The sequence below is a fragment of the Pocillopora damicornis genome, chromosome 3 (genome assembly GCF_964200805.1).
Source record: "Pocillopora damicornis chromosome 3, jaPocDami1.2, whole genome shotgun sequence".
NCBI classification, from domain to species: domain Eukaryota; kingdom Metazoa; phylum Cnidaria; class Anthozoa; order Scleractinia; family Pocilloporidae; genus Pocillopora; species Pocillopora damicornis.
Genome location: NC_142672.1, coordinates 11,103,281 through 11,131,270, shown reverse-complemented (window position 1 = coordinate 11,131,270; position 27,990 = coordinate 11,103,281). Strand labels below are relative to the sequence as shown.

The 27,990-nt window shown below is 37.4% G+C and overlaps 2 protein-coding genes and 1 long non-coding RNA gene across 10 annotated transcripts; 2 read left to right on the top strand and 1 right to left on the bottom strand.

Moving 5' to 3' along the window:
* Positions 1–491: 491 nt before the first annotated feature.
* LOC113667072 (uncharacterized) lies at positions 492–27,926 on the bottom strand. Of its 6 annotated transcripts, none has more exons than XR_016184765.1 (12): positions 27,753–27,926; positions 26,273–26,495; positions 25,724–25,844; positions 25,008–25,061; positions 24,379–24,442; positions 23,870–24,006; positions 23,490–23,576; positions 22,665–22,759; positions 22,212–22,268; positions 21,906–21,962; positions 20,453–21,113; positions 492–899 (listed from the first exon to the last, which is right to left on the bottom strand). XR_016184765.1 is itself a non-coding variant. In XM_089199633.1 (11 exons), exons 1-11 carry the CDS (start codon positions 27,794–27,796, stop codon positions 888–890), a joined length of 951 nt encoding a protein of 316 aa, XP_089055759.1. In that variant the 5' UTR covers positions 27,797–27,926; the 3' UTR covers positions 492–887. The 6 variants fall into 6 exon arrangements, 4 of the variants coding, with proteins under 4 accessions (XP_089055759.1, XP_089055758.1, XP_027038670.2 ...); XR_016184766.1 differs by lacking the exon at positions 492–899 and adding an exon at positions 17,608–18,014; XM_089199633.1 differs by lacking the exon at positions 20,453–21,113.
* Positions 2,496–3,364, top strand: LOC149048219 (uncharacterized). The gene is made up of 2 exons (XR_016184768.1): positions 2,496–2,854; positions 2,959–3,364. It is a non-coding gene; the product is annotated as an uncharacterized LOC149048219 (long non-coding RNA).
* Positions 3,855–10,331, top strand: LOC113667060 (uncharacterized). Of its 3 annotated transcripts, XM_089199630.1 has the most exons (8): positions 4,068–4,371; positions 5,060–5,366; positions 5,489–5,707; positions 5,934–6,064; positions 6,440–6,804; positions 7,306–7,635; positions 9,143–9,290; positions 9,646–10,331. In XM_089199630.1, exons 2-8 carry the CDS (start codon positions 5,304–5,306, stop codon positions 9,716–9,718), a joined length of 1,329 nt encoding a protein of 442 aa, XP_089055756.1. In that variant the 5' UTR covers positions 4,068–4,371; positions 5,060–5,303; the 3' UTR covers positions 9,719–10,331. The 3 variants fall into 3 exon arrangements, with proteins under 3 accessions (XP_089055757.1, XP_089055756.1, XP_027038656.2); XM_089199631.1 differs by lacking the exon at positions 5,060–5,366 and having other exon boundaries at positions 3,855–4,371; XM_027182855.2 differs by lacking the exon at positions 4,068–4,371 and having other exon boundaries at positions 4,856–5,366.
* Positions 27,927–27,990: the final 64 nt, after the last annotated feature.

The following is a 27,990-nucleotide window of genomic DNA, read 5'->3' as shown; positions in this document are numbered from 1 at the left end:
TCTCCGGTTATTAAAATTCTTCAACAGTTCACATGTACTTAGCCCTTTGGATAAAACTGTCATGAAAATGCAAAGAACGTATAATTTGAAATTTTGTGGTGAGTAAATGAAACTTGTCACTTTTTTTGTTGATAATCGTTCTCATTGATATCATATCAGCGCCAACGTGTTTCAAATTATCAAAATACTACACCAAATATAGTAAAATTTTGCGATGTAATTTTCCCATTTCCAGTCATTAAGAAAATCTTTATACAGGTATAGAGGTCAAATTCATTTAACAAAGGTATTTAACAACTCTCAAGATAATCTGAAACTGTAATGTTACTCTTTCAGTTTATGACCGGAAAAGGAAAATTTGTGAAAAAAATTGTTTATGAGATGAAAACTGTGATAAACTGTCCTATGAACGAATTTTTTTAACCTAAATCTTTCCGCCAGACACCCCCATAAACTGTCAATTTATTAAAGAAATAAAACAGACGTACAGAGAGTCAATTATCCCCTTTAATATCGATGAATGAAATAAGTAAGCTTTGAAAAATTACTGCGACATAACCACAAAATTGGACGAAAATTGATAAGTTGCTTACTGGATGGATTTTTTCGTCAGTTGTCGGTCACCTTAACAGAATTACAGCAGTGAACAAAAATGTACCCACATGAATTAATAGTAACAGCCACGAGCCATTACAAATGTACTCCTGTGACAGTTCAAAATTACATGTATTTCACAAGGGTAATTGCGTTAATTGCCAAAAATAGTGGAACGAACAAAGGTTTCTCTAATTGGGAATCATTCCTCATTCATTTCTCAGTCAAAAGTTATGAACAGTTATCCTCGCCCACGCAAAAGAATCACTATTGAGATCTATATGTTTGCGGCCTTAGTTGATATCCTGTGAAAAAAGTTGGAAAAAAAAATTAGTAGGGAGTGACCGGAACTGGAGGTGTATTCAGAAGAATCCTCTTGTTTATTTTTTGCAGTTAATTCATCGACGTGGGCCGCAAGTACTTAAAATTTGGAGCGATATCAAATAGAAGTGTTTCGGCTATGTTTGCTTGTTCCTGTTACGTAGAGGAACAAGCCAAGCCAGTTAAAGGCCTTCCGCTCTCTCAATGACTAGTCGGCGTAATTATTCAATGTCCGATTCAGAGATGAAAGTTTTACAGTTCTTGCACCTCAGTAATGATCTTAAAATCGTTCTCTGAGGAAACTCTACGCGAATCAGTACATGCTGAAAATGAAAAAGGTTGTGCAGGTTCTGAACCAGTTTAAAAGTCCATGTCAGTAGCTTTCTGTACTCATTTCCGGTTTCTTACATGACATTGGCAATTCTAGCACTAAACTATTTTGAAACTGACTCTAGGCTAACCAAATGATTAAAATTTCACACCGTAGGGGTGACAATTGGCCCCTTTTAATGGTTGAAACATAACTGACTGATACCATTAAATATTTTTTTTGGTTTCCTTGTAATCATCAAAAGTTGGACGACTTAGTCTGGGAATTTAACCTCAGGTCGCACTGAACAGCATCTAAAAATTAATTAAAGCTGTCCAAATCATTGGTGCTGCTGTCTGTAAGTTTTTCATGACAAATATACTTTTTTGGTGAGCTTTTCTACCTCAATACATTTTATCAAACAACAAAATAAAAGATGAGACCAAGCCGACTGAATTCCTGACGAGCTCGAAGTAAAGGCTTAAACAGCAACAGTGAGGTTTTGGGGCTTTGGTGCAAAACTAAAAACGTTCGGTATTTCAGAGGTCTGTGGAGACGGGGACGCTTAATGAATGAGTTACAAAAATACCTCTGTAACGATAAAAGAAAATATACGCTAATAATTTTACAGGGGTAACATCAGTGTTCTTCACAGCAGAGAAAGCACACTCCCCGCTTACAGATGTGTTCTCATGGCGCAGGTGGAGCGAAGTTACGTTGGTTTTCATCCACAACGATATCAGAATAATCTAAAATTACAATGACCTGCCCTTGGCTGCCTTATTTCATTATACATGAAATCGTTTGAGCACATGAAGATTCGTTTTTAGATCTTATCACCAACTTTCTGCAAGATTAATGTAAATCGTTGGATTAACATTCAAATCCAATTTCATAGTTTTATCAAGCTGTACTTATGCGTTCTGATTTTTTAATAGTTTAAATACCACACGTGATCAATTAAAAAAATCACAATAGTTTTACCGGAAATTCGGCTTTCAGCCTCTATGTTTTGGTTATCTGGGCATCACTTTCAGCCAAGCTTAAAGGGCGTTAAGGCTATTTGTTCGAGATAAGCTCAAACTACGATTATTAAGTGAGGGATTTCGCTGAGAGCCAAATGAGTCAGGTTGAATCTGTCAGATTAAACTTATTCAGGATTTCAGATTTCTAGCAGCGACGCATTTTGGAATTTTTGTCCGCACATGTGTTTAACAAGTGCCCTCCATATTTTTTTCGATAAATTGAATTCAAAATAAGCTCAGCTATTTTGCGCTCCTTTCAAAACAATGCGTTGAAATAGAAACCTTTACCGAAATAAAAAAGAAAAACAACGCAATTCGTTGTCGATAGCTTCCGGGACAAGGAACATACAGGCTTCCTCTGTTTATTTCAAGATAAGTTTCGGTGATCTTCAAACGACACCGCTGGCAGGACAATTCATACCACGCTTAATCTACTACAGAAAAGGACAAAAAATAAACAACTCGGGGTAGCAAAGCTGATCTGTGGACATAATATGAAACAGACGCCAGCAAAAAAGCGATAAAGAAAGAAAGAAAAACATTTCCAAGCGAGCAGTCAAGAAGGAAGCTGGTCATTAGATCTCCGTGGGAGAAACGTCCGATTGTGAGAGGTTTATTATTGTGTTTTCTATTTGAAAACATTATTCCAAAAGGGTCCTTTGTTTTCTTATCAAATAATTTTCTTTTTTCGTCTTTTTCCTCCTTCAGAGAAGCAACCCCGCAACTGAGTTCAATTTGAATTTCGCGTGTGTAACGCGTGTGTATCGCGTGCCGTCTCGCCTGACTGCATTTTTAATCAGTGACGTCATGGTATAACTTCACAAGGAGTTTTTAATTAACGTGCAAAGATGTACAGAAGTGATGTACAAAATTCAAGTGGTTTCTACCAACGGGGCACAATGGGTTTAGTGGGCAAACAAATTTCAATTCAGCAGGAAAATTAACATTTTCGTTAGCGGGAGATCGCAACTGCAACTTCGCTCCAGGTGAAGGCAGAATTTAGAATACGCTTTAATATGTAATCTTTTTGATATTATTCCGGCTTGTTGTAGTAGTTGTCAGGTTGTAAAAGAGTTGAATAAATAGCCAACGATGCTAATTTCATGAATAATAAGATGTCTGGCGAGGATTCTGGGCTGATTAGAGGAGAGCATAATGGAAAGCATTTCCGTGCAAATGGCGTTAGAAGTACAAACACGGTGTTATTATGGTTGGCAAAACGAACCTATTTAACATAAAATGTAGACATCTTGTAGACGTTTTTCACACCTTCGAGATAAACACACTGAAGTCTTTTCAAATGAGCCACTACCGAGTTCATTGCGTTTCAGGAATATTCAGCTTAATTTTCCGCACGGAATCAGGGCGTTTTGAAGCTTTATTCGATTGAACGTAAGACACTGTTTTCCAAAAATACTTTTGTCCACGTGCTCTTCATGTCACAGAACCTCATTATCTTGTAGCGTATTGTTTGGAGATATATAAACAACATGGACACAAGAGGCATGAACACGACGGGTATAGACTTAATTGTTTAAATCCAAGTGCTTGTGTCAGGGTTATAATTCAAGTTTATTTTTCGTCTCGTGGAGCGAAATCCCGTCGACATCCGTTGTCCCACTGGATTCGATTTCGTTTCGTTCGGCGAGCGGAATAATTTCGTTTCCCTAAATAATCATTGGTAAGACAAATTAGATGTAGTACAAGCTTTTCGAACAATTGCCAGTTAATTGTATGACCTGGAGTTGTTAATTGTCATATAATCGATTGAATTACATCTAAATACATGTATATGCATGTCCTCGGCGACCGACATCAATCATTTTCGAAACCGCACAGAGAAAATTCAATAAGTTGGCCATGTTAGCTCTTGGCACTGTGTGCTGCCTCACAGCTGTGGGGGTTTCCCGTGTTCATGTTTATCGAATCGTCTTCTCTGCTGCCAGAAAGTGGGAGCGATAAAATAATATTCAGCCACAGCTGTGAGCTTCGATATCTATAGCACCGGGTCGGTAGAGTATTTCCTTCCAGAGAACATCACTTGAGGGTCCACACTAGGAAGGGAAAAAAATACAACTCTTCTCCGCCCGAAGGAAAAAAAAAAAGAGAAATTACACATCGGTGAGTGATGTATACGATGTTAATATATTTCCAAAAGAATGCTAAAATTAACGTGTCAAAAACAAGTTTAGATGATCCGATACAGCGATCGATCGATATTCAAGCAACCGCGACTGGGAACACAACACAATCGATCCATATGTTAAACTCTTGCACTCGGTTTGCGCTGTTCAAAATGTAAACCAACAAAATAAACATAGCAGAGAGCAATAAGCACATAGGTTTGCAAAGGCTACCGAAACAGCGCTCCCCTTTGAGATGTCATGTCGCGGTATTGAATAGCCTACAATCGCATTCATAATGCCGATAATAACCAGAACAATCTGACTTCCTACGCTAGTGCAATCATTAGCTAGAAGGAGCGATCAGCAATCACTGTTTTGAGACACAACAGAAGTGAGTGCACCCAGTTGGGCGGAGCAATACTCCGCAAAAACACCCACATGGGCGGGTTTTCCCTGTCACCCGTGTCGTTTTCCATGTTGGCAGTAGACAATAATAAATGTAAGCCTAGTTAACAAGCCAAGTTCTGCCAATCATTTTCTCGCGTTTTCAATACAAAGCTTGTTCCCTTTTTAATTCGATTGGTTCGACCAGCAAACGTTGTGTCACGAAGTGTCAAAATTGACGGTAGCCCTTGTAGAAACTACAAGATGAAACGATTGAAGATATTGTTTTGTGCACACAGGATCTGAACGGTGCTCAACGACTGTTCCATGTGTATGTACAGTACATCAATACTAGCTGCCTAACAAACTCAATCGACACCGCTACAACTCAGTAGCCATTTTATTCACTCGGCCCGAGCTTGGGCTAAGAAATACGGCAGTAAACATTTTTTTCGTCTTGTTAATTTATTTACGTCTCGATTGCTACGATTTCAATCTACTTGTCGATCGACTCAGTTCCTTGATGCTCCGTCTTGAACACTGATGGCAAACTCTGCTGCTACAAAGATTTCTTGTCCTCAGTTTGGATGTACATTCTCCCCACAGGTAAGATTTTCGAGTTGTCAGCAACTTGTTCGACCACATTCGATGCCACGAACAATGTAAATTTCATCTCCATGAAAACCAGACATGATTGTGTGTACCCGTCTCGGTTTTTTTTTTCGCAGCTGATGATTCCAGGCGCCCATACTTCTTGTTGTGAATCTGTGCGTTCACCTTTGCACGACGGCCTATCTTCGCCCTCGTTGTGTCCTTGTCAGTTAGATCGCGTCCTTCAACATCGAGTTTCTACAATGCCAGTAAACTTGCTTCCAAGACCGCCGTTCAACGAAGCTGGTTTCACGATAGGATCGACTGCAGACTTGTCTGCTTTCTATTCGCCTCTAGTGAGTGAGACTTAACCGTACGATTGTGAATTTAAACAACCTCGTGTAATTTTTATTCCCTCTTCGCTAGTCTCCCGATTAATTGATCTCTCTTTTACGCCACTTGTTTCACTGATGTAATTGTGCCTTAAGTATTTTTTTCTTCTCCATTAAGTTAATTGAGCCTAATAATTGTTTCTTGAGTTCTTTCTCATTTTCTTTGCTTGGGCGATCTTTAATCGAATAGGCACGAGCGTGCGACATCAAAGAGTGGAGAGATTCTTGGTACTTAGCTCAAGCTACTGCTGCTCGACATCCTTTAGAGATTCATGGGTTTGATCCTCATTCCCACACATCGTGTCCGGGACTCGGAGAAAGGTAAATAAATTAAATGTCTTTGCCGATAGTTACTAGACCACTTAAGCAAACTGTTCAAGTTTCTTGTGCTAGTGAACGTGTTTAACTACAATTCCGTGCAAGTCGAATTTGCTACCCACCGCAACATTGAGAGAGGCAATACTTGTCTTTATTTAGGTTGGTTATTAGTGGCGGAAGAACTTAAATATGGAAAGGTTCCTTTTACCAATCATTTCAATACTGATATCGTTAAGATTAATCAAGTTTGTGAGCAAACAATGACGATCGAATTCTCCAGAGAAATATACACACAGCTAGTATTAAACATTTCAGCTAACTAGTTAAATTACAATTGGCGCAAAATTGTAACTTGGAAATGGCTTTCGTGTTTTAAAGGTTTTCTCCGATCGATTTGGCCGCTGCGGGAGCGAGACGGAAGAACGCTACCAGAGAGACAACAAGCACACTCAAAGCTTGGCTTTATGAACATAGAAAAAACCCATATCCTACAAAAGGCGAAAAAATAATGCTAGCTATAATGACAAAGATGACATTAACGCAAGTTTCAACTTGGTTTGCGAACGCAAGACGAAGGCTTAAAAAGGAGAATAAAATGACTTGGTCTCCGAGGAATCGATGTGGCGAGAAAAAAGAGGGCGGCGAAGACGAAGACACTGTAAGCGATTCAGACGCTGAACACAGCGGCAGCGAAGAAGAGAAACTTTGCGATGATAAAGAAGAAAATATAACTAACATTAAAGGTATTGATTGTGGAAACATATTCCTGTTTACATCGACTCGTCGATTTTAGATATATCGGTCGAATATTGTCAGGGATTAAGCTAAAGTCCTTCTATACAACTCATCTATTTTTAAGCGCGTCTAGTGTTTGTATTGTCTGGTGTTTGCCTGCTAGACATCGGCCCGAGAAGGGATTTTTTCTTTATTTGAAATTTCTGAGAAAGCCAGATCGGAGATGTAATAAACTTTCTTAGCGCTACAGCTGGAAATCATGCTGTGGTCCTCATACAGTTTGTAGCAAAATTGTTGTTTTTCGTGGGTGCTATCGTTTGTAAAGTTTAGCGTTACGTACTGTTCTGAAACAACGAAAACAATTTCGGATTAAGCTATTTCTATCTTTGTGTAATGGCTGGTACTTTGAGATCAGTGAGTGGCTCAGAGAAACACGGGGGAACTTTAAATGGAATGGTTTTTCTGAGTGGTCAGAAAAAACTCCCACGTATCCTTTGTTTGTTGAACAGAAACGCGCGAGAAAGATGAAAAGGAGGAAAACACGCCGTCGAATACGATGGATGTTGCGGAGCAGCCTAAAAAAACCCATAACTTGAGCACGGAAAGTTCGCCAAACAGAACGGCTAATCCTGTCGTTCAATTTCAAGCATTACGGGCTGTTCAGTGTGTTACTACTGGTGACCCAGAAGATTCTCCAGTCAAAAGCTTAAGGAAATGGGTGGATGGATGCTTTCATAACACGCCTGTTAGTCTTGTGAATACCAGTCCTTCGACATGTGAAACACCTCCATCGACACCCCCTCAGAAATCGTCCACCGAAGCGTCTGTCATCATACAAGGTAAGATTTGAACGCAATAAAAGAGAACTGAATAAAATAGTTAAGAAATGGTCTCTTACCATTGCTCAAAGTGCCACTGAGAATATCGTATTGTTCAATTACTATGGATCATTAACGGCACTAAACATTGCCTCCTTGTAATATGGCTTCGAGCAGGGGTTGCCAAATTTCAATAAGCCATGGCTCCTTTATTTATTGAAAAAAAACCCTTGTAATGGTTTTAAGGGTACACTGTTTAACGAAAGTGGTTTAGTAATTTTGATATTCCGTTGGCTTGGATCCCGTTAGCTTATTGGCGATGTACAGTAAATTCATTTGCGCGGTTTACGTGTAGGGTAGTCGGGGATTTCGTTACAGAAATATCAATCACTCTAGGGTGAACTTTGGTATCCTGAAAATGTTGCATGCAACCTTAGCGGTGTGGCAAATTTCCACCTTTGTGTTAAATTTAGACTCTCAGGTCACTGGTTTTCCTTTAGGTAAGAGCCAAAACGGAGATGATTTTCTAGTTTTAAAAGTTTCGACAGAACTGTTTTCGTGCAGGGTACCCAAAATCGCTTCTAGAAAACCACCTTGAACTCTGATCGAATACTTTCCGGAGAGACGACACAAATTACCATTGCTTTATTTATTTTTCGCGGCTTTACTTGCAAGCTTAGGATGCAATCATTGTTTCTAAATGCGTCATTTCAAGAGGAAAGATTGTAGTTGGTCACAGAACAAGATATATCGCAAGCAATTTGTGCTTTGTCTGAAGAAGCCATTTATGTCTGCCAGAGTTCATTAAAAAAGACACACACTTGAGAAGTATTGCTCGCTCTGTAAAGACCTTTAGTGATCAATCCTGACTTCTAAGCGAATAATTAAATATTTCCTTTTTTGATAGCAGCACAACTCGTACTTCAGTGTGATGATTTACTGCTTTTTAAAACTTACAGCATTCATGAAAATCTTCACTATTCACCAAATTGGTGCGAACTGACACGTTTATCGTCTGGTACAGATCACATCTAGAACGAGTTGTTTTCCCAGCTAAATTATACATGAGACCCTAATTGAATAACATGCTAACATGGTTTAAATTTCCCCACAAACAGATTTATTTTCTAGTACTTCATTCGCTTTTGAAGCGAAAATCAGTGATGTTACATTGCCCACTGAGAATTTGTGGAGCGCAGCAATACTTTGAAGGGCCTTTGTTGCCTCACAACAAATTTATTTCAAGTGTTAATTTTCCAGACACGTTTAGAATAATTACCGACCCATGAACGCTTTCAGAAACGAGAGAACGATGAAGAAAATAACCCTCCGCTGGGCAGTTTTAAAACACAAACACAGAGTTTTTACTTTGCGTAAATAAATTTCAATATTTGAATCTTGTCTTCGTTTTGCACAACTTAACGAAAATCTTCCCTCTTGATTGCTAAGTTTTTCTTAATAACCCGTCTCAAAATCAGTTGCTGGGTCGTGCGAGTGTTCACAAAATATTTCTCGTATTTTTTAACAGTACGGAGTTCGACACCTTCTCAAAGTGACACAGAGAAGAAAGAAATAGAAAGTCAGTCACCCCACAGAAGTTCTTCTTCCAAGGAGGAACCTATAACCTTGGAGAGGAAAGAGGAAACGGCGAGGGCTTTCAATACCGTAAGCAAAAGGTAAACAATAAAACTGCAGGACACTTAACATTTATTTTGTACAAGATACAATTCAAACATTCTCTAAAGAGAACGAGGAATAATTTATATCTGTATCTGATAATTTAATTAGGGTTCGGAGATCTATGTACCTTGTGTTTGGCAAATCGGAAGCAAAGAAATGGTGTTGTCTCGCTGAAAATATATTTTGTGAAGAGTACGCTTTCTGTTTACTTCTTTGGAACATGTGTTGAGATTGTCATATCAAAATTAATAAACGCAGTTTGGCAAGGTGGTTCCTTTGTGGGTCTTCGTTTAGTTGCCGTTGGATCTTTTAAATCTGAAATGTTTTATTTTTTCTGCTTGTTCTCCACAGCATAACCGTAGAAACGTCGAATTATCGAGAAATTGACGCAGCTTTAGCGCTGACAACTCTATCAGCTCGATAGGAGGAAAAAAAAGCTGCTCTGCTGAAAGAAATAATTTAAAACAGCCGTGAAATCAACGTGTGTATATAGAAACTGAGTGTACGATGTTTTTCTAACTGAATTTAAGTGAGGATTTCGCTTTCAAAAAACAACTCTGTGTAAAACACATAAGATTTTTCCGTCTCGGTTCTGGTGTGGTTTGGTTTGCGTGTGTTTGTGTTTGTACGTTTTGCGACTGGGTTAGTATCAAATACCAACCTTTTATTAAAGTTCTTGGGATTTTCTATGATGTTTGAAGTCGACGATAAGTTTGTGACAACATTGGACTGCTAAAAGCACTGTCTGATGCAAAAAAGGACTCGCACATTCGATTTGTTTTACATAAGCTTGACACAAAGTGTTGAGAGGGCTACTTTGTGAGTTGCAAATTTTTCTAAAGAAAAGGAATAAAAAAAAACAACGGGTTGTAAATTAGTTGTGTTCCAAAAAAAATTCATAGGAAGCTAAATTTACACTCCCCGGCACACAAAATGTATTATAGATGATTTAAATTGAATTTCTGTAGATAAGAAAGAGATTATTTGTAGTTGAAAAAAGAATTGTAATTTTTGAAATAAAACCCGCTTTGATGAAACTGGTTGGTCTCGCTTTCTTTTGTATTTGATTATTTTGTGACGTATACGGATTATTCGCCGGCCATTTCATTGGAAATATAACGGAAAGTGGATTAAGGGGAAAATGTTGACTTAACCAAACTTAATATCTCGCTATCTCTGAAGGTAAAATTGTTCTTTGAAAATCAGGAAAGAATCAACTATCTCGAAAATTCTTTTGTGACCGGAGATATTAACAGAGTCCTCGAGAGGTGTCTGAAAATTGGAGGGAACCTTCGTGTCTCTTCAATCAATACTTCAAGTTTTCGTTGCCTTGTTTTATGAATTCTTGTTGCTTTGATACGCGTGAAGAGAAGAGACAACATGGTGTTATTTAGATATTGTTAAAATATCCGCCAAAAGAGGGGAGCAAAGGTTAACTTCGAGACTTTTCGTGACCAGAATAAGCCCTTCGTATTGCAAAGACAAAAACACATCCCTTATCTGGTAGACAGCTGTTTACAAATTATCTTCTAATAAATACAAAAAGATTACGTGTCAAGATACAACTTAAACAGACATGTTGAAAATAATTAATCTGGAACTGCCAGCGGCCCTTGGACATAAGAACACATTTCTATTCTAGTTCGATTAGCGTCTGCTAAGACCGGATTTGTCCACGTGCTCGAACGTACCGACAATGGAAAACTCTCAGCAAAATGTCAACGTCTGTTCGGAATCAACCAAGCTTTTCACATCCCCCGCTTTTTTGTCCGAAAGATAGGTCACCACTAAGTGCTCCAGGCTGGCATATTGAGATACAATTTGCACTTGCTCGGTAACTTCAATAACCACGCATGGCTCAACTTGAATTTAAACAAACAGTAAATACAGGAACTTCAACGAAGTGTTGTTTAAAAAATAATCAACTTGCTTGAAATCGAAATAAAAGAGAGACTGTTTTCATCCTTTTAACATAACAGTTTACGCCAATGTTATTAAATTAAATTGAATGTATTAATTATATTCTTGAGACAAAACAATGGTGGTTTTGACTATTTTTTTTCGGTCAGGAATAAGAAAAAACATGAAAAAAGCCACCCTAAGGCGAGAGAATAACATATGTTAGTACTTCAGTGTAAAGATCCCCCACACACTGATCAAAATAACGTACAGCCACGAGCAGTGTCACTGTTTTTCTAAATTTTTGTTATTTCTTTGCCTTTTTCTTTTTGCTGTTTTCGTATCTGGCGTGCTTACCCAGTAGATAGGGATACAATACATTCGACATATAAAAAAATATAAAATTAGCTAAACAAAAATTAACCAAAAGATAGAAATGTATGTACAGTTACTTCTACAGAACATCACAGTGAGTTTGAATACAATTTCTAAGCTTCAGTGAGTTATTTGTTCCTTACATCGAGAAAAACTCTTCTTAAACCAAGCAATAATGAAAGGTTGACTTGTTTTATCCTCGGCGGAGGTAATTTCCAAATTATTTCTGTATGCTTTCCCGCAAGAAAACCTTATTAATTACATCTTGTCTGATTAACCACTCAAACCTCACAGCTGAAAAACATTCTACGGGCGCCAACAAATGAATACTGCTTGTAAGGAAAGCCATCTCCTTCACCCATTTATTTTCCACTTTTAGAGTTTGTCAGAAACATTTTCCTAGCATTTTAGGGCGTACACGACTTGCATGTTGTGTGACCATAATAAACCGTACAAAGAAGGAATACGAAACAATTGGTCAGAAAGTCGTTCATTTCATTGTCTTCACCAGAGATTCATCAAAAGCGAAAAAGCCAGAGTTTATTAGCTAGACGCACAACCAACATTAATCACCTATTATTGAGAGATGAATTTATTCACTCTCTCGACTCTTAACACCCATCTCTGCGGACGGTATTCCTTAATTAACAAGATCAAAAATTAAAACTGTTTAAGTCTTGTTTTATTGCATGTTGGAGTTGGTTTGCTTTCGAGTTTCCGCTGCCGACAAAAACCTTTAACAATCTCATTATTGTCTTGCGCTTTCGGCAAAATCAAAACATTGTTATCTCGGTAGGAAAACTAGCTGAGATAATGCCAATAATTGCATTTAAGGTTTTTCCTCGCTACTCTATTAAATTTTCGCGATATGAGCGAAGCTGCTGTATATCAGTGGGGTGTCACCTGCTTTGGTTTTTGCATGCAACGGAAATCGGAATCAGATTGTTTGGGCAATTTTCGACAACAAAGATATCTCTTGCCAGTAAATACTGGTTAGTCCTGCGTATGACAGTCGTAATTTTAGCAAGAATCAAGTTAGCTGGGTTTCCGTTTCAAGTACTTCCACTCCTTGTTTTTGTTGTTGAGGTTATTTTTTTTTTTTTAACATGAGTAACAGTACACGAAATAAAGTTACAATAACACCTTAAAAGAAATTAAGCAAATTTTACAATGTATTAATCGGTTTTCAGCTTATTTTCACAAATTAAAGTCTATTCAAATTCACAAAAGGCTTATGCTTTTGGGTAAACATTGGCGAAGAGAAAACACAGACATACTTGACAACGATACTCCAATAGATAGGAACTGCTGTTATAGCATAACACTGTCAATGGCTGTCTTCATTGACGCATTTAATGAGAGAGTTTAAGATGGCACACTAAAGAAACGTAATACACACAGCTTTCAATCCAAACACTGATAAGGAAAATTACCAACTGCTTTTTGAATGTTATCAAGTATACCGTTGATCGACTCAAATGAAGACAGTTGTCGCTTTCAAGGAAATTATCCCAACAGCACTGACTTTGTAATCAATGTAGGGACAATTAAGTTCAAATTCTAAATTTTATCATCATTATCATAATTAGTATTTTTATACGCTATTCTGTCACCGACAGGCATTAATTGGTAAACTCATGTATTTTTGTGAAAATGCAACGCAGAAAATCGAGGGAAATGTACAGCTGGAATTTGGCAAAGCAACTGGTCATGCCTAAAAGCTGTACCACTGCCCCTTTCGTTTATAATCAAAACCTCAACGGTCTCTTATCATTTTGCAGGGGGTGAACATTGCTCACAAACGTTAGTTATCTTTTGTTTCGATAATACAGAAACAAACAAAATATGTGAACGTTTTTGTTCAGTGCAAAGGGTGCATAGAAAACTGATTTCCAAAGCAAATTAAACTAAGTCTTTTAAAACTTGAACTGTGTAATTCAATTCAACCAAAGGTAATAGTCACTCAAGCGAGAATCTAATTGATACGAATATTTTGCCCTTCATTTGTAGTTATAACTGAAAATGGGGTGATTTAAAGAGAAACATTAATACATACAGTATAAGGCAGTAAGATAGAAAATACATTATTTCAAATACGATCTACTACCGATATCTCCTTGATTTTTTCATTATTTTTTCCAGCCCTTAGTTTTTGCTCAAACACGCATAAACTTAGCTTTTCCCGAATGTTTCTTGTGTACTGCAGGTTTAACCAAATTAGATAAGGCCAAACAGTGAGGGTTTTTCAATCAATTATCTGTATAAAACCAAACCCTCCACCCCCCACCCATGCACAGTTCCAGAAATCGACAAGGGATAAAAGTATTTCGAAGATAAAAGGTGCTGTGGTTATCGCGGCCAAACACTTTTTACACGAAAGCCCCCGCCCCACCCACCCCTCGGCCACTAATTGCAAGGGATTTGAAAGTAAGAGACAGCTGGGATGAGGGAGGCCTGGATTCTACACTAAATTTCATTTCTTGCTTTGAAACAGCAAGACCACAATTGGAGTATCTTTAAAATTTGAATCTAGTTGTTTTTAGGTTTGTCATATTTAATCTTTTCTAATTTTCACTATCACCAGCCACCTATGTTCCTTCTTGTTTTATCCTTAATTCTTTCGCCCTTTTTTTTTGTTTTTTTTCCTAATCAAAAAAGTGTTTTATAGCCTGACAAGGTTGAAGGTAACGACGCAAGAAATCACTCAGAAGAATCAGGTCGTAAAATGAGAATTTAAAGCAGCTCTCTCGAAAATAGATAAAAGGGCTAAGTTTCTAAAGTTTCTAACTGTGGTGCTTCGTCGGTGGGAGAGTATAACAGGGTAATTCAGTATTATAAACTGAGTTGATAACGTAAATTGGCCACCGGAAAGAGTTTCAAGGCTGACGTTTCGAGCGTTAGCCCTTCGTCACTTTCTCTCGAAAATAGTTCTGTGGTTAAGCTCCGTAAGAATTTTTGACACATAACTCACACGGTCCCAGGTTCACTAGCGTACCCATTCAAGCAACTTAAATCTTTGCTTTTTTCCTCAGAGAATAGTACCATTTTACAGACGTCTAAATAGAGATTACTAAAATTAGAAACAAAAAGTCTGGAACTATTAAAAGCAGCGTAGCGCCATCCTGCGTTAGTGTTTAGCAGACTAATTATTTGTACCTCCAACAGATCAAAGGAGTGTTACAACAATACATTATTCAAGACATGTCAGATTACAATTGCAGCGGCTTTTTTAGAGAAGATTCTCTTGTCTAGACATAGAGTATACCGCTGTCAGACACAGAAACGCCCCAAAAAGCTATTTCAAAACAAGAGATTACAAGGTTTTACCAACAATAACTGCACGACCTGCCCGACTGTGGTGTCTAACGAGCTTGATAGATATGATAGCTTGTAATTGACGGTCGAAATAAGAACGGTGAAAGGTTTTACGCACGGCTTTTGAGTGGGTTTACTCGATACCTTTCGCGTTGAAGGCATAAAACGGAAAAGTCGTCCTCCTTTGCGCCCTGGCTTTCAATTTCACTACTTTAAAATCTAAGTAAATAAGGATTCGATTACTTTCTTGTGCTGCAGGTAGCGGAAGATGAAAAATTCATAGCTTATGGGATTTCTTTCCTGTAACTGCCGGGGAAACATCGAATGAAAACGTAAAAAATACACAAGAGATTAGACAAGTGCAAGCAAACATTTTTGATTAGTGATTGCACAAAAGCTGTAACGACAAACTTTGCTCGGTACAATTATACTCTCAAGAACATACCTCAAGCTAAGATCCTGCAGTGAATTTAAATACAAGACTCTTAATTGAGATTGAAGACACTGACTAAGCTGGCTCTCTGACTCAAGGGATGAGAAATCTACTCTATTCGAGCCGAGAAATATCAATATGGCGACGGAAATGACACCTGAACAGGAAATTTCGCAGCATCCTCTAAGATTTGTCGTCGGGAGAAAATTCGGGAGATCTGCCCAAAGAGTATCAAACAAACGACCACCATGATCAAAGGGCCGTTCTGATTCCTCAAACAGTGTAAAAATTCAAATTCATGGGATGAGTTCAACTGACGCGTGAATACCTGTATAGTATGTGGGTAGAACCTGCGCGCTCTTTCAAGTAACCGCTCAACAGACGATACTGCACTGAGATGTTTATGCCGTTTCGAGTTTCTTTTTGGAAGAATTCACACAAACCGTAATTAAATTGAAGTTCTCGCTGCTTACTAAACCGTTGTGTTCTGTCACAAAGACTACAACTACAGCATGCAAGTCTTCTTTGCCTCCGAATTAGAGTTCCCTAAATCTGTGCACGATAAAATTGAAAATTATGAACCATTTGGTTGAAAGAAACGAGACGAAATCTATCTGCTCTTTTTTTTTTTCTTTTGGTTGTGTAATCGGTACACTTAGAATGAATAAAGCAATTTTCTTGGTTATGTAACCACCACATGTTGCATTAGTCTCGTCTTCTAGCTCATGGTTGCACAACAATCGTAAATTAATGACATGTGATTGGTCGATCTTTTAACCAATACGATTCGAGCTTGTCAATCGCCAGGCCTAAAAATATATTTAACTTTCAACTTAGTTAAATTACAGGATATAAGAGGAGATTAAAAAACTAATTTTAACGATTTCTTGAAATAAAGAATTTAAGTTACGAAGACAAAAGAGGGTCGACGAAACAAAGACAAAAACTGCATTAGGGAAGGGAAATGTCTCTCGTTTTAATAAATCATTTTCTGATAAAAGCTGAACTCAAAACAAATGCTAAACAAATGGATTCTAAAAATAAGAAATAAGGTAGTTTTTTTTTAAATTTTTGGTTTGTCCACAGCAGATAAGTTTCGAGTTGTCTTTACAGAGAGAGCTAACTGAAAAGAACTATTTCTGTAAGCACATCGAAAACCTTGAAAATTTGAGAAAGATTCTTCCTCAAAAGCCTTTGAATAAACCGCAAGAAAAATGTTGGGAAAAGATCACATCTTTAAATGTATTACGATCAACAGAAAACGCTTCTTTAAACAAAACCGTTCTATCGTAAGCGTAACGAAACAAATAACATTTTTGAGGGTGCAGTGTACTATTTCGATCAGGAAATTGCCAACCAAGGAAAACAAATCATGAAAACCACAACGCATTCACTTCATTTTGCGACGAAATAAAACTTAATCAGTCACGAGCTATTTGCAGAAAAAATTTGTTTCGAATCTGGATAAACAAACTGATTCCTTTTGAACTTGACACTATGTGGGGGACATTGACCAAAAGGGAGAAAAAAAACCACACGACAGGAAGTCAGTGCATTAGTTACGGGATAATATTCTAAACGTAACCGACACCCGGCAGACTTTTCCAGTTTCGTGGGCAGTGGATCGGCAAACAACAACAACAAGGTATTGATTTTCTGAGCAGTTATAATTGTAATGTAATTTTGTGGTTTCAATTGTCGTATTAGCGATAAACGCGCAACAGGTGAAAACGACGAACAATAAGTCACTGTTATCAAACGCCGAGAACACGTGGCTTTTTCATAAGAGCGGGAACAGGATTAGGCCGGGTACGGCAAAAAAACCCAAACACTTCAAACTCACCATAGTTGATGTTGATTATGGTTGTTTCAACCACATCTGCAAAAAAAATTGCCGCCCCATTTGATGGCGATAGGCAAGAATTTGAAATACACTGCATAAAGAATAAGGTACAATTGCTAGATACAGCATGAAAAAAGTTTCGAACACCTAGGAAAGATAAGTTAAAATGTTTGACATCATTGTTTTTAAGAGTCGTTTTCCCGTGATTCATTCCCATCCACTCGAGAATACAGCTATTTCTTCAAAGTTGTTTGCTCAGGTTTGACACCTCTTACGTAATAATCTGACATACAACCTCGTTTCAGGGGCCACGTGGCCTCGCAACGAGGCTGTGGAGGTTCGTTGATCGCGAGATGTTTTTCTCCAAGATTACCAGAATGTTATTGGCAAACGAACAACGCCAAAGGTTGTGCACGGACAACGAAAAACACATAACCTTTACATAACATACGGTTAGAAATGATTGATTTATTGCAATTGATAAGTTTCTTTCCTGTTGTTTCAGTAGGCAGCTCATCGTAAAAAATGTTTGACTCATTCCATTTTTGATAAATATCACTTCGTCTGGAAATCATGTTTTGCAAACAGAGTTTTACTCTACGAATTTTCGCACAGTTTTAAGGAAAAACTCGTTGGAACACACAAAACTAAGTTCGGTAAGTTAGCTCTTGTGTACTAAATTTAATTTCTAATGGTAAATGAAGTATTATCATTGCATAACCAACCAGAGTTAAAACTATATAGTTTATGGAGTCTGCGTATAAGCTAAATTTGGAAACAAGTAGTGCAAAACAAAAGGTCACTCCTTTAATCGATGAAGCTGTTTTGCAACGTATAAGAATTCTTCAAAAAGCTCTGGAAGAAAAGAAACAAAAATCTCTTACCTACTATCAAATACATGTATTTCCTTAAATCCTTCACTTACTGGTCAAAACAGACCTGTTATAGCTCAAAGAATAGATCTTGTTCCTGTTATCTTGAAAATACTTGTTCAAAAACTTAATATCACACAAAATAACAAACAAAGTATAACTCATAGTAAATCTGTTTGTTTAAGAAAATTTAATAACTTCGAGTCAAAATAATGTCCCTTTTCTCCTCCAAGCTATTTTACATCGAGTATCGAATGTAAACAGGGATTGCTACTGCTTGTTTTACTTTGAAAACACGTGCAAAACGCAGAATTTAGAACAAAAGTGACTCGAATTCTCAAGATCCGGCTCCCGTGCTTTAGGCAGGTTTCTTGTCGTTACCTTGAGATGTCTCTGGTTCTTGTGATATTTTCCGTCTTTCTAATTGTAAATTAATTTGGTTTTGGTTTTTACGACACTGGATCGAAAAATACTCAAGCACCGGATTAAAAGATTATATTTGTAAAAACTCACACTGGGACTATCTAGATTTCTTTTTTTTTCCCTCCTGATTTGCTCTGAATTTGGTACTTCAAAAAAAACTTCTCGATATTTTTTATCTCTCTCCATTTTTATTGCTGTTTGTTAATAACACTGGCAACTTAACAAGGTGTCAATTTTCACCAAACAATTTATTTAACCCATTGCACCCTAACATCGGCATTCATATTCTCCAAACTGTTCTCTGTACATTTACTAAGGTAACGACAAGGAGAATTTGTCTCACAATCAAGAGTTTCTGTAATTGGTGATCATTCCCTCTATTTTGATAACATTTATGTGTGATTCAGTGGTGATGTTGTGAGGAGAAATTAGATGCTGGTCATCCTTAGGGCTTCAAGGGTTAACAACAGCTTGCACACACATCCCAAACGCCTCGCTTGCGCAAGACACTTGAAATATTTTTAGCAGATTTTCTAGAGTATTTTCAACAATGACAGTAGGTGACCTTGGTCTTTATGCAAAATAAAGCGCGAAGGTGAAGTCAATAATTAATATCCACAAACTGTTTTGTCAAACAAAAAACCGCGGGAGGGCAGTAACACGTTTTCCCTATGGATTTAGGCGAACCAACAATAAAATATAAACGGAGGCTAATTTAACGCACTCCACACAACAATTAATGCTTGAGTTCTTGAGGTCACATGCTAGTAAAGCTTAACCCCACGAAAGAAAATAGCTAATGGCTATTTAATACGAATGAGTATCTAGTAAAAAAAATAAAAAAAAACGAAAAAAAAAAAACCATCAACATTTTAAGTTGATGGCGGGTAAGCGCGTGAAAGTACATCATCAGTCCGGCGAGAAAAGGCGCGGAAAATTTTAGCAGTGGCACCACGCGAATTATTTCTACAAATTTTTATTATCCCTCTTCAGTCTTCCTTCGAATCTCAAAAGTTGAAGATATAACTTCTTTGTGCGAAAAAAGAAAAAAAACCAATGGTGGATCAATTCTTCGGCAGTCTTTAGAAAAGTTGACGATAAATTACTGAAACAACGAAAACTAAACGGGATTAAAACTGCAAACATGAATTGAAATCATGCATTTGTCCAATGTGCGTTAAAAGCTCGCATTAGCTTCTTGACGATGACAAAACTAAAAAAGCAATCCTACCTGCGAACATTGATTATAAATTAAACTATCCATCGAGTGTACATGCAGGCTTCAACAAACACGTAACGCTGTTTTAAATTTTGTGGTTCAAAGATGCTGTGTTTTTCTTTTCTATGCAACAAGCGTATAAAACACAAGCTTCTTGTACCGCCTGAGAACAATGAGCGTCTTCTCTTGCAAAGTTATTTTTCACTGAATAATTTAGAAGTACCAGACAACTGTGTCAGCAGGACGTAAGAAACATTGGCTTCAGACAAATTGCATCGTTTGCGAGATAAAGAAACCTGTCGTGTCTAATTTTCGGTTTTGGACAACCACCTCTAACATAAAACAAAATTATCGAAAGGAATTATAAAATCAATTGAATTGCTAAAAATCATGAAAAAATCACGGAAAGATTGAAACGAGTCCCTCGGTAAACGAACGTCTACAAAAGTTGGTTATAATTCAAAGTTGCGTTGTGTTAATATTTCAGTGAAAACATTCGGGCGCGGCGGAACACGTTTTAGAAAAATAAAAAAATAGACAACGCTTATTTGAAACCAATGGTTAGTGAAATACGAGCAACCAATCTGTTTTAATAAGAGAGCCGTGAAACACAAACACACGCAAACGCGCACGCACATACGCGAGTGCACGCACGCTTAAACTCAGAGAGAACCATCACACGTTTGTGTCTCTATCTCCTCTACTTAAGGTTGTACACTGGAAACGCGTTAAAAAAGAGTTGGTCGAGCAAAAACAGATAGACGGACAGTTTTCATTACCTTTATTTTGCTGTTATCTTGTCATGATCACGGTTCGTCTTACGCCGATCGCCGATCGCCCCTGCTTTGAATTTCATCTCGCTTTTAAACACTCTTTTCAAAGAAGACCATTGTTGATTGGTGATTTATAAGCCTTAACTCTCCTTAACCTTTTAATTTTTTCATTTTCTTCGTTCATTGTTCCTTGTGAAACTCCAATTCCTTTACAACATTACGTTTGTAAAATTTATCTGCAATTCCATACAAATGCTTACACTTTGTCATCATGAGCCTAAATGAAGCTTCTTAAGATCCACCGTGTATTTGCTTAGAGTGAGCCGTTCCGGACAACGTTTTTCATATCTGCGGAAATCTATGGTACGAACATGTGTACATTCTACGGGAGCACTCTTAGCAACCTGCGAAGCTGGCCAAATCGCTCCCTGACAAACTCTATGGCTCAGAAGGTTAATTGTTCCTTACGATCAGTCGGCTTTCATTTAAAAGTTGACCATGTAATGAATCAGCCCAGACCCCACACATTGTTTCCAAGCCATCTGACGAGTCACGTGCCGTTGATGTAAACGGAGGCGAGCTCGGCTGCACAGCCAACCACAGCTCCCAACACACTCCCCCAGAAAACTATCCAACTTAAATGTCGGTAGACCGCGTCTTCGACCAGCTACACGTGCACAGATAAGGAGAGTCACGTTAACATCAGGTGAATTCTTAAGTTAAAGAACAATTCACCATCACCCAACTTGTTCACGATAGTTGAACAAGTCGTACTCGTTGCAAAATAATGAGCATTTACGCTCGCTGGGGTTTATCTCCTTGTTTAAACGATTACGATTTCAAGCGATCAATTGCCTCTCGTCAAATTCTCTCATTACGCATCGTTCCACAGCTTAGATCGTTTCATCTGCTCAGATACTCAGCAACAACTTTCAAGGATTTACCAGAAAGAACACTTGCTCTTTTTTGTGAAGTTATCTTCACAACATTACGTTTGTTGTTAAAGTGTTGTACACCTTATAACTTTCTTCTCCCTAAAGAAACCTTTCGGGCTGGTTATTTAAACAAAGTTTAGCCGTTGTTTATCAAAACCGCGTTGTAATCCATCTGCAAGTAAGCCGAACCTATTATCTGAACGTTTAAGTTTGTGAACAGTGTCAAGAGGGCCGAAAGCTAATAGTGGAAAGACATTTATTTAAATAAACCAACCCTCTTATAGAGAATCCCTGACACCTTCTGCTTGCTTAAAAGCGCGGTTTGGTTTAGACCTCATGTAAATAACCAGGCCTTTCAGTTTCTCGCCTGAAAAAATATCATTATTAACAATGATTTTTTTTCACATAACCTAAGATTTTCTTTTTTCCTCTTTACTTTATTCTTCAAAGCCGAGGCCAGATAACGCTATTGCTAAACATTTGAAAGAGAACATAACAGTTGATCACTCAAGGATGTCACTTACCAGCTTGACTTGTTGTGCGGACAGTTCTTGCGTCCTTGTCGAAATCAAATCCACAATCTTTAGAAGGAAAAAAAAAGAACAAAGACAAAAATGTCGCACTACTTGAAGGGAGTAAGCCATACTCTGACTGTCTGGAAATGCACGGTATGGGAGTGCAGTGGAACAGAGACAAGTGATGGAACCAGCACACCTTGCATTGCACCGAGCCTAGTGCCAAGGCCCCATGGAATAGTGTAAAATACTTTTAAAAAGTTAAATAGCACAAATGGGTATCTTCTATTACGCATTATCTAAAAGAATGCATACCTGTTCTCTGAGGTGATCCGCATTTAACAGATCAACTGATTCAATTGATGAGAGTAACTACAAAACATTACAAAAACAAACAAAACAAAACATGAACATCAGCCATTAAACATAATCTCTATTCACAGTTCGCATGATGGTGAATTTCATATGATGCACGTACAGGTTCAATTCCTGTTGACGACTTTCTTCGACCCTTTGATCCCTAAGAGTGACTAGCATCTAATTTCTCCTTACAATATCAGCCCTGAATCGAACATCACAGTCATGAGAATGAAGGACATGATCACCAAAGATACTCTCCACTAAACAAATTCTCCTCATCAGCACCTTAGGAAATGTAAAGCGAACAGTATGGAGAATATGCATACTGATGTTTGGGTGTAAAGGGTTGAGATGCAAATGAAGAATTAGATAATGAAGGACAATAGGTATACTGCCCTTTTTCCTTACCAACGGCACGATGTGTGTTTTATACTTCATCAACTGAGGTTTTACAAGGGGCACCAGTTTGGCTTTGGTGACACCAAACATACGAAGTTTGAGACCTACAATTAAAAATCAGACAACATGCCACAAAGTTATTAACCTTCACTTTACAGAGGAAGGGGCTATTATGGTGGTCTGTAACCAGACAATGAGCACTTGGTGGTTCCCTGTGATACTTAATCATTGCAATTTTCCCTTTTAAAAATTTTATGATTTGGGCATGTGTTAGACACAATTAAGCCCTTGCATGGGAAGGTGTGGGCATTGATAATGCATAAAAAAGCAAATTAATGACTAAGTTCATGTATGACTGGCAGACTGAATGACTACATGAATGAACTAAGAAGTAAATGTAAAAATAAACAAACAAAAAATTGAACTATTAAATGAGCAGTGTGCATGTAGGAATGTAGGTATAGATGGATGGATGGATTGATAAATGAATCAAAGGGCAAGGGAAAGAATTTTAAAAAATTAACCAATGTACAGGCTATTGAACAAAACATGAATTCATCAGACATAGTGCATGGTGCTTGATAAAATTTATGATATTGGACACTGTTAATCCAATACCAATACAATCCCAATCCCTTCCATCAGCTACACCCTGAGGTTGTGCTTGTTTGCCTTACCTTCAACTCCTTAAATGAAAATAGCCAACTAATTTATTCCTAACCAGATGGGATTATTGTCACCCAAAGCAGTCAGAATTCAATCCACTAACCAACAAATCCATATTCTGCCAAATGAAGCAGTAAATGTACCTGCTGAATGGACCAATCAACTTACCTTCTGGTGTTCCCATCAAAACCTCCAACTGTTCATGAATCACATCTTCTGCAATTCTGGAATTGAGAAGTTTCTCAAGCTGATAGTCTGTTTGAAAAAAGCATATTCATATATAAAATAAGACTCAAGAAAAATTTAGCAGCTAAACTTTCCAAGGCATGACTTAGCTAGACTTGCACTAAAAGCATCAAAATTAACTACTTTTTGTTCACAGTACTATTCCTATGCAGAGAAGAAACTCCAATATTGTTACTGTTGCATTGTTTCACTAATTTTGCTAAGTTCTAAAAAAAATGGAAATCTCCATAGTAACCAAGAAAAAGAACAACTTAAAAAGGCAAAGATATATCTAAACTGTCATAAAATGTATCATCATTTACCTATCTGTTCTGCTGTCAGATATGTTCTCTTTTTGTCATTAATGTAATTTCTAACTTGTGAAGGACTGAAAAATGCCTCAAGAATAAAATTGGCCATCAGTTTCCTAGCAGTTACAAAATTCTTAATGATGGCTCCACTGTGGAAAAAACAAGAAGACTTCAAATGAGAATTATAACAACTGTAACTTACTAATAATAGGCTGAGTTCATTAACTTAATGTAAAACTGCATATAAGTCAAATGAAAGTATAAATGTTGCTTGGCTATGAAACATTGGAACAACCTCTACAAAGTCACTGACCCCCTAAGAGTGAGTAGTTTCCTTTTTTTCAAAGAATCCAAAGCTTACATATCGAAACCAATTTGAGAAGTAACAATTAAGTTTTGTGTTCCAGGAAAAATCTTATACTTTAACAATTGATTGCAGCCTAATAAGAAACAAGAATGCTACAGAACAAAGGGTAAAGATGAACTTTCCCCCTCAGAAGGCAACAGCAAGGGTCACATGCCTAAAAAACAATCCTGGAATCCTGTTGAATATCAGTTTAATTCCGACCCAGTTGGTTACTCCACCTAAAGCAACAGAGCAAAATACATCATTTGATGTAAGTTCATTGTTAATGCTTGAACCCTTCAATCCCTTAGAGTCACTAACATCTAATTTCTTCTTACAAAATCACCCTTCAATCAAACATTGAGGTCATGAGAATAAAGGAAATGATCACCAACTAAAGAAACTCTTGATTGTTGAAGAAAATTCTTCTTGTCAGAACCCTAAGAAATGTCTAGAGAGTAGTAAGGAGAATATACATACTGATCTTAGGGTGTAAAGGGTTAAGAAAAAATCAATGAAGAACTTAGTTCCTACAATAACAGAGCATGTAATAGGTTCTTGCCGATGGTCAAATATCTAGTTTGGAAGGCAAAATTCAAGATGAACTTGGATTAAAAAAAAGGGACAGATTTTTTTTTAATTTGTGTCATGATCTCTACTCCTCTTGCTACAACATTAAAAATTCCTTCTGTTAGTAAATCATTGCTCTGGACAATATCAATTATAATAAAGCAGTCCTAAAAATGGTGGCTGAGAAAAAGGTAGGTAAAGAAATATAATACACTGGAATAGATATCATCATACCAGTGAATCCAAAGAGCCCTGCTGCCATCAACACTTCACAAGCTATCTTAATTACTGAGAAGAAAAATTTAATCATTCGTAGATACCAATTAATGCTTAATCCATTTGTAAATTAATCAATAATGATGTATTATCATTTATAACTCACCATCTATAAATCAATAAAACACTGCCAATGCTGTTCCATTACTTTAGGCTATTATATTTATCAGACAAGTAATTTATTTTATTATAAGTTTGTATCTGAATAAGCTTGCACCTCTTGCACATATTATTAAAATAAATAACTGGTTGATTGAATGAAGAATACATGCTAGGCCACTACAGACACAAAAATGATGGGCTTTGAGCAATCTTAGCATGTATTGTATTTCCTCGTCATCAGCACAAAACCTGTATTGATTCTTCTACAGTGGCAATAGAAACAGGTTTTCCTTGTATCTCCACTATTTGAGAAAGTAAGGTAGGAGGGGAGGGCTTGTTTAAGAGGGGCACTTGTTTGATTTCATGGTCCAAGGGGTGGGTGCCTACCCAGGGGAATAGCTTTATTAGAGAATTGGCTCTCATTCAAGGAATTACAGTAATCTAAAAGCTGGCCAAGACAGACAGTGAAGAAAAACATTCACATGTATGAAAAAGCTTATGCAACCTCTATTCTAAGTATAGATTTTCTTAATGCAATGACTAATTATAGGCAACTAAAATATCTCACTTGCCTTTTTGTTCATTTTTTTGTTTAAAAACTGCGTCCAGAATTACACCAGTGATGAAGAGGAAGAAGGTAACAACAATACTGACACAGCCAATAGTTATGTTTGGTAAACTTCTCTGATATGTCTTTGGAATACAAGCAGGTTAAGATTAAAAGTAGAAAAAAGAAAATAAAAATAATATCTGAATGCAGCATGAGCTTGTAAAGTAAAACACCACCATAGGTGTCCAAACTGGAGATTTTCACTATGTGTTTATGCTTTCCATAAAATATTAGATTAACAAGTTGGATTCCATTCAAAATAGCATTCTGCATTTAATTGTGCTACTGTGATATATTAGAAAGAGCACTTTAAATTCTCAGAACGTGACATTTCTGCTAACCATCAATTCTGAAACTTCATAAAATATCAACAGGCCAAGTTACAACAAGTTCCATTTTCTTATTAGGGTTGGGATAAATAACTTCCATGTTGGCCTAGTTTCAAAATAACCAAAAGCAAAAATGTCTTTGATAAAAATAAAATATTTATCTGAAAAAGAGAAAAACATACAACTTCTGGTGACAAGTGTGAGGGTACACTGGCAGATATGCGCAAACTATCAGCATGCTGACTGTACAATGATTCTGAATGAAAGGATGACACATCACTCATAGCTTGTCCATCTCCTTCCACAGAGAGACCTAGATTTTCAAATTCTGTAACCCTGCTGCTTGCTTGAGAGCTCTTTGAGTGTCTGCTTCTACCATCTGATAGTAACTCAAGGGTTGCATTTCTGTAACAAGACAATGTTATCACTTAACTTTACTTTCTATAACACCTGGGGTTAACCCTTTACACCGTAACATCAGTATGCACTTTCTCCATATTGTTCTCTATACATTCCCTATGGTCCTGACAAAGAGAATTTCTTTAACAATCAAGAGCGTCTTTAGTTGGTGATCATTTCTCTTATTCTCAAGACCTCAATGTTTGTTTTAGGGGTGATACTGAAAGGGGAAAATGATTAGTAATCACTCTTGGGGGTTAAAGATAATTTCAGCTAATAAATGTTCAAATATTTCCACTCCCTTTCCTTTAATTGGCACCTTGCTTAAGACAGTGTTGAAGGTAATGTGGGATTCCATTGGTTTAACTTTATTCTTCCATGTGATCTGTCCAAAAAAACTGCCCCATCCTCTCAGCCAGTCAGATTCAAAACTTAAACCAACTGCTACTTGGTTCCTTGCACTTTCCTACACCTCGAACAGTTTGCTTGTTTATACCTTGATATCTGATGGACTCCCTGTGATCTTTTACTTTGCTCTGATTGGCTGTTCTAGTTAATTTGGCTTTGGTTTTTCTTAACTCAGTCTAGATGTGCTTTATAAGGAGAGCAAGTAATGCAAACTGGGAAATCATCTTTCTGAATTTCCCTCCAGGAACTATGCCTGATGCACAGAATAGGAGCAACAATTTGTATCAGGTTGCCTATCATTTGTAGTAGTTTGCATAGAAGGGGTATATTTTAAAATAAGGGGTCTTAATATTGAAAGAAAAAAAACAGCAACAACAATTGAAGGGGAACAATGGTCCATTTTACAGTTGTATGCTTCATTGCCAAGCCTTTGAACAGGAGTGCGGCTAGGGGTGACCTTGTTATGATACAGACGTAGCTGCATTTCAAATGTAAATTACTTTGTTCTCATGCTTACAAGATACTGTTCTCTTTCACAACAAGGTCACCTTCAGCCTCACTCCAAATCAAAGGCTTGGAAACTAGGTGCAAAACTGTAAAATGGCCTATTATTGGAGAGGTAGCGTTCATTAATTAGGGAGGAGGATGCTAAATCAAGTAATCACGGTATTATTGATAACTTTTTGTCACCATGACTGACAAGTTGTTCAAAAGTGTGGATAAAACTGACCACTAAACAAGTCGATGCGTCTAAGAAAATTAGTCTGAAAACTGAAAGTAGACTTATCCTTCGATCGAGAGCTCGAAAATTTAACATATCATCGGGGAACAAAATGAGAAATAGAATGCTCTCACCGTGCGTGATTGCGTTTTTTGTTCGCTTCCGGCCAAGTCGCCATCGTCAACGCTATAGAAACTGTTTTCCATGACTGGCGTATTTAGTTGTCGATGCCATGTTGGATACCGAGATAAGGAGGGACTGGATGCTACATATCGAACCTCCAAAAAACCGAGGGTGTAGTGCTGGGGATTCTTACCATATGGCTGTCAACGCTTGGTTACGAATTTTCCTTTACGGTCTCCACGGGTTTTT

Bases quoted from the DNA above. Each gene is read 5' to 3' on its own strand.
- LOC113667060 (XM_089199630.1), top strand. From the start codon at position 5,304: ATGGCAAACTCTGCTGCTACAAAGATTTCTTGTCCTCAGTTTGGATGT. The intron at 5,367-5,488 runs GTAAGATTTTCG...TTTTTTTCGCAG, and splicing joins GATGTACATTCTCCCCACAG to CTGATGATTCCAGGCGCCCA. The intron at 9,291-9,645 runs GTAAACAATAAA...TGTTCTCCACAG, and splicing joins TTCAATACCGTAAGCAAAAG to CATAACCGTAGAAACGTCGA.
- LOC113667072 (XM_027182869.2), bottom strand. From the start codon at position 27,796: ATGGCGACTTGGCCGGAAGCGAACAAAAAACGCAATCACGCACG. The intron at 26,496-27,752 runs GTGAGAGCATTC...GTCTTGTTACAG, and splicing joins AAAAAACGCAATCACGCACG to AAATGCAACCCTTGAGTTAC. The intron at 24,007-24,378 runs GCATGTGACCCT...TTTTTTCCACAG, and splicing joins ATTCCAGGATTGTTTTTTAG to TGGAGCCATCATTAAGAATT.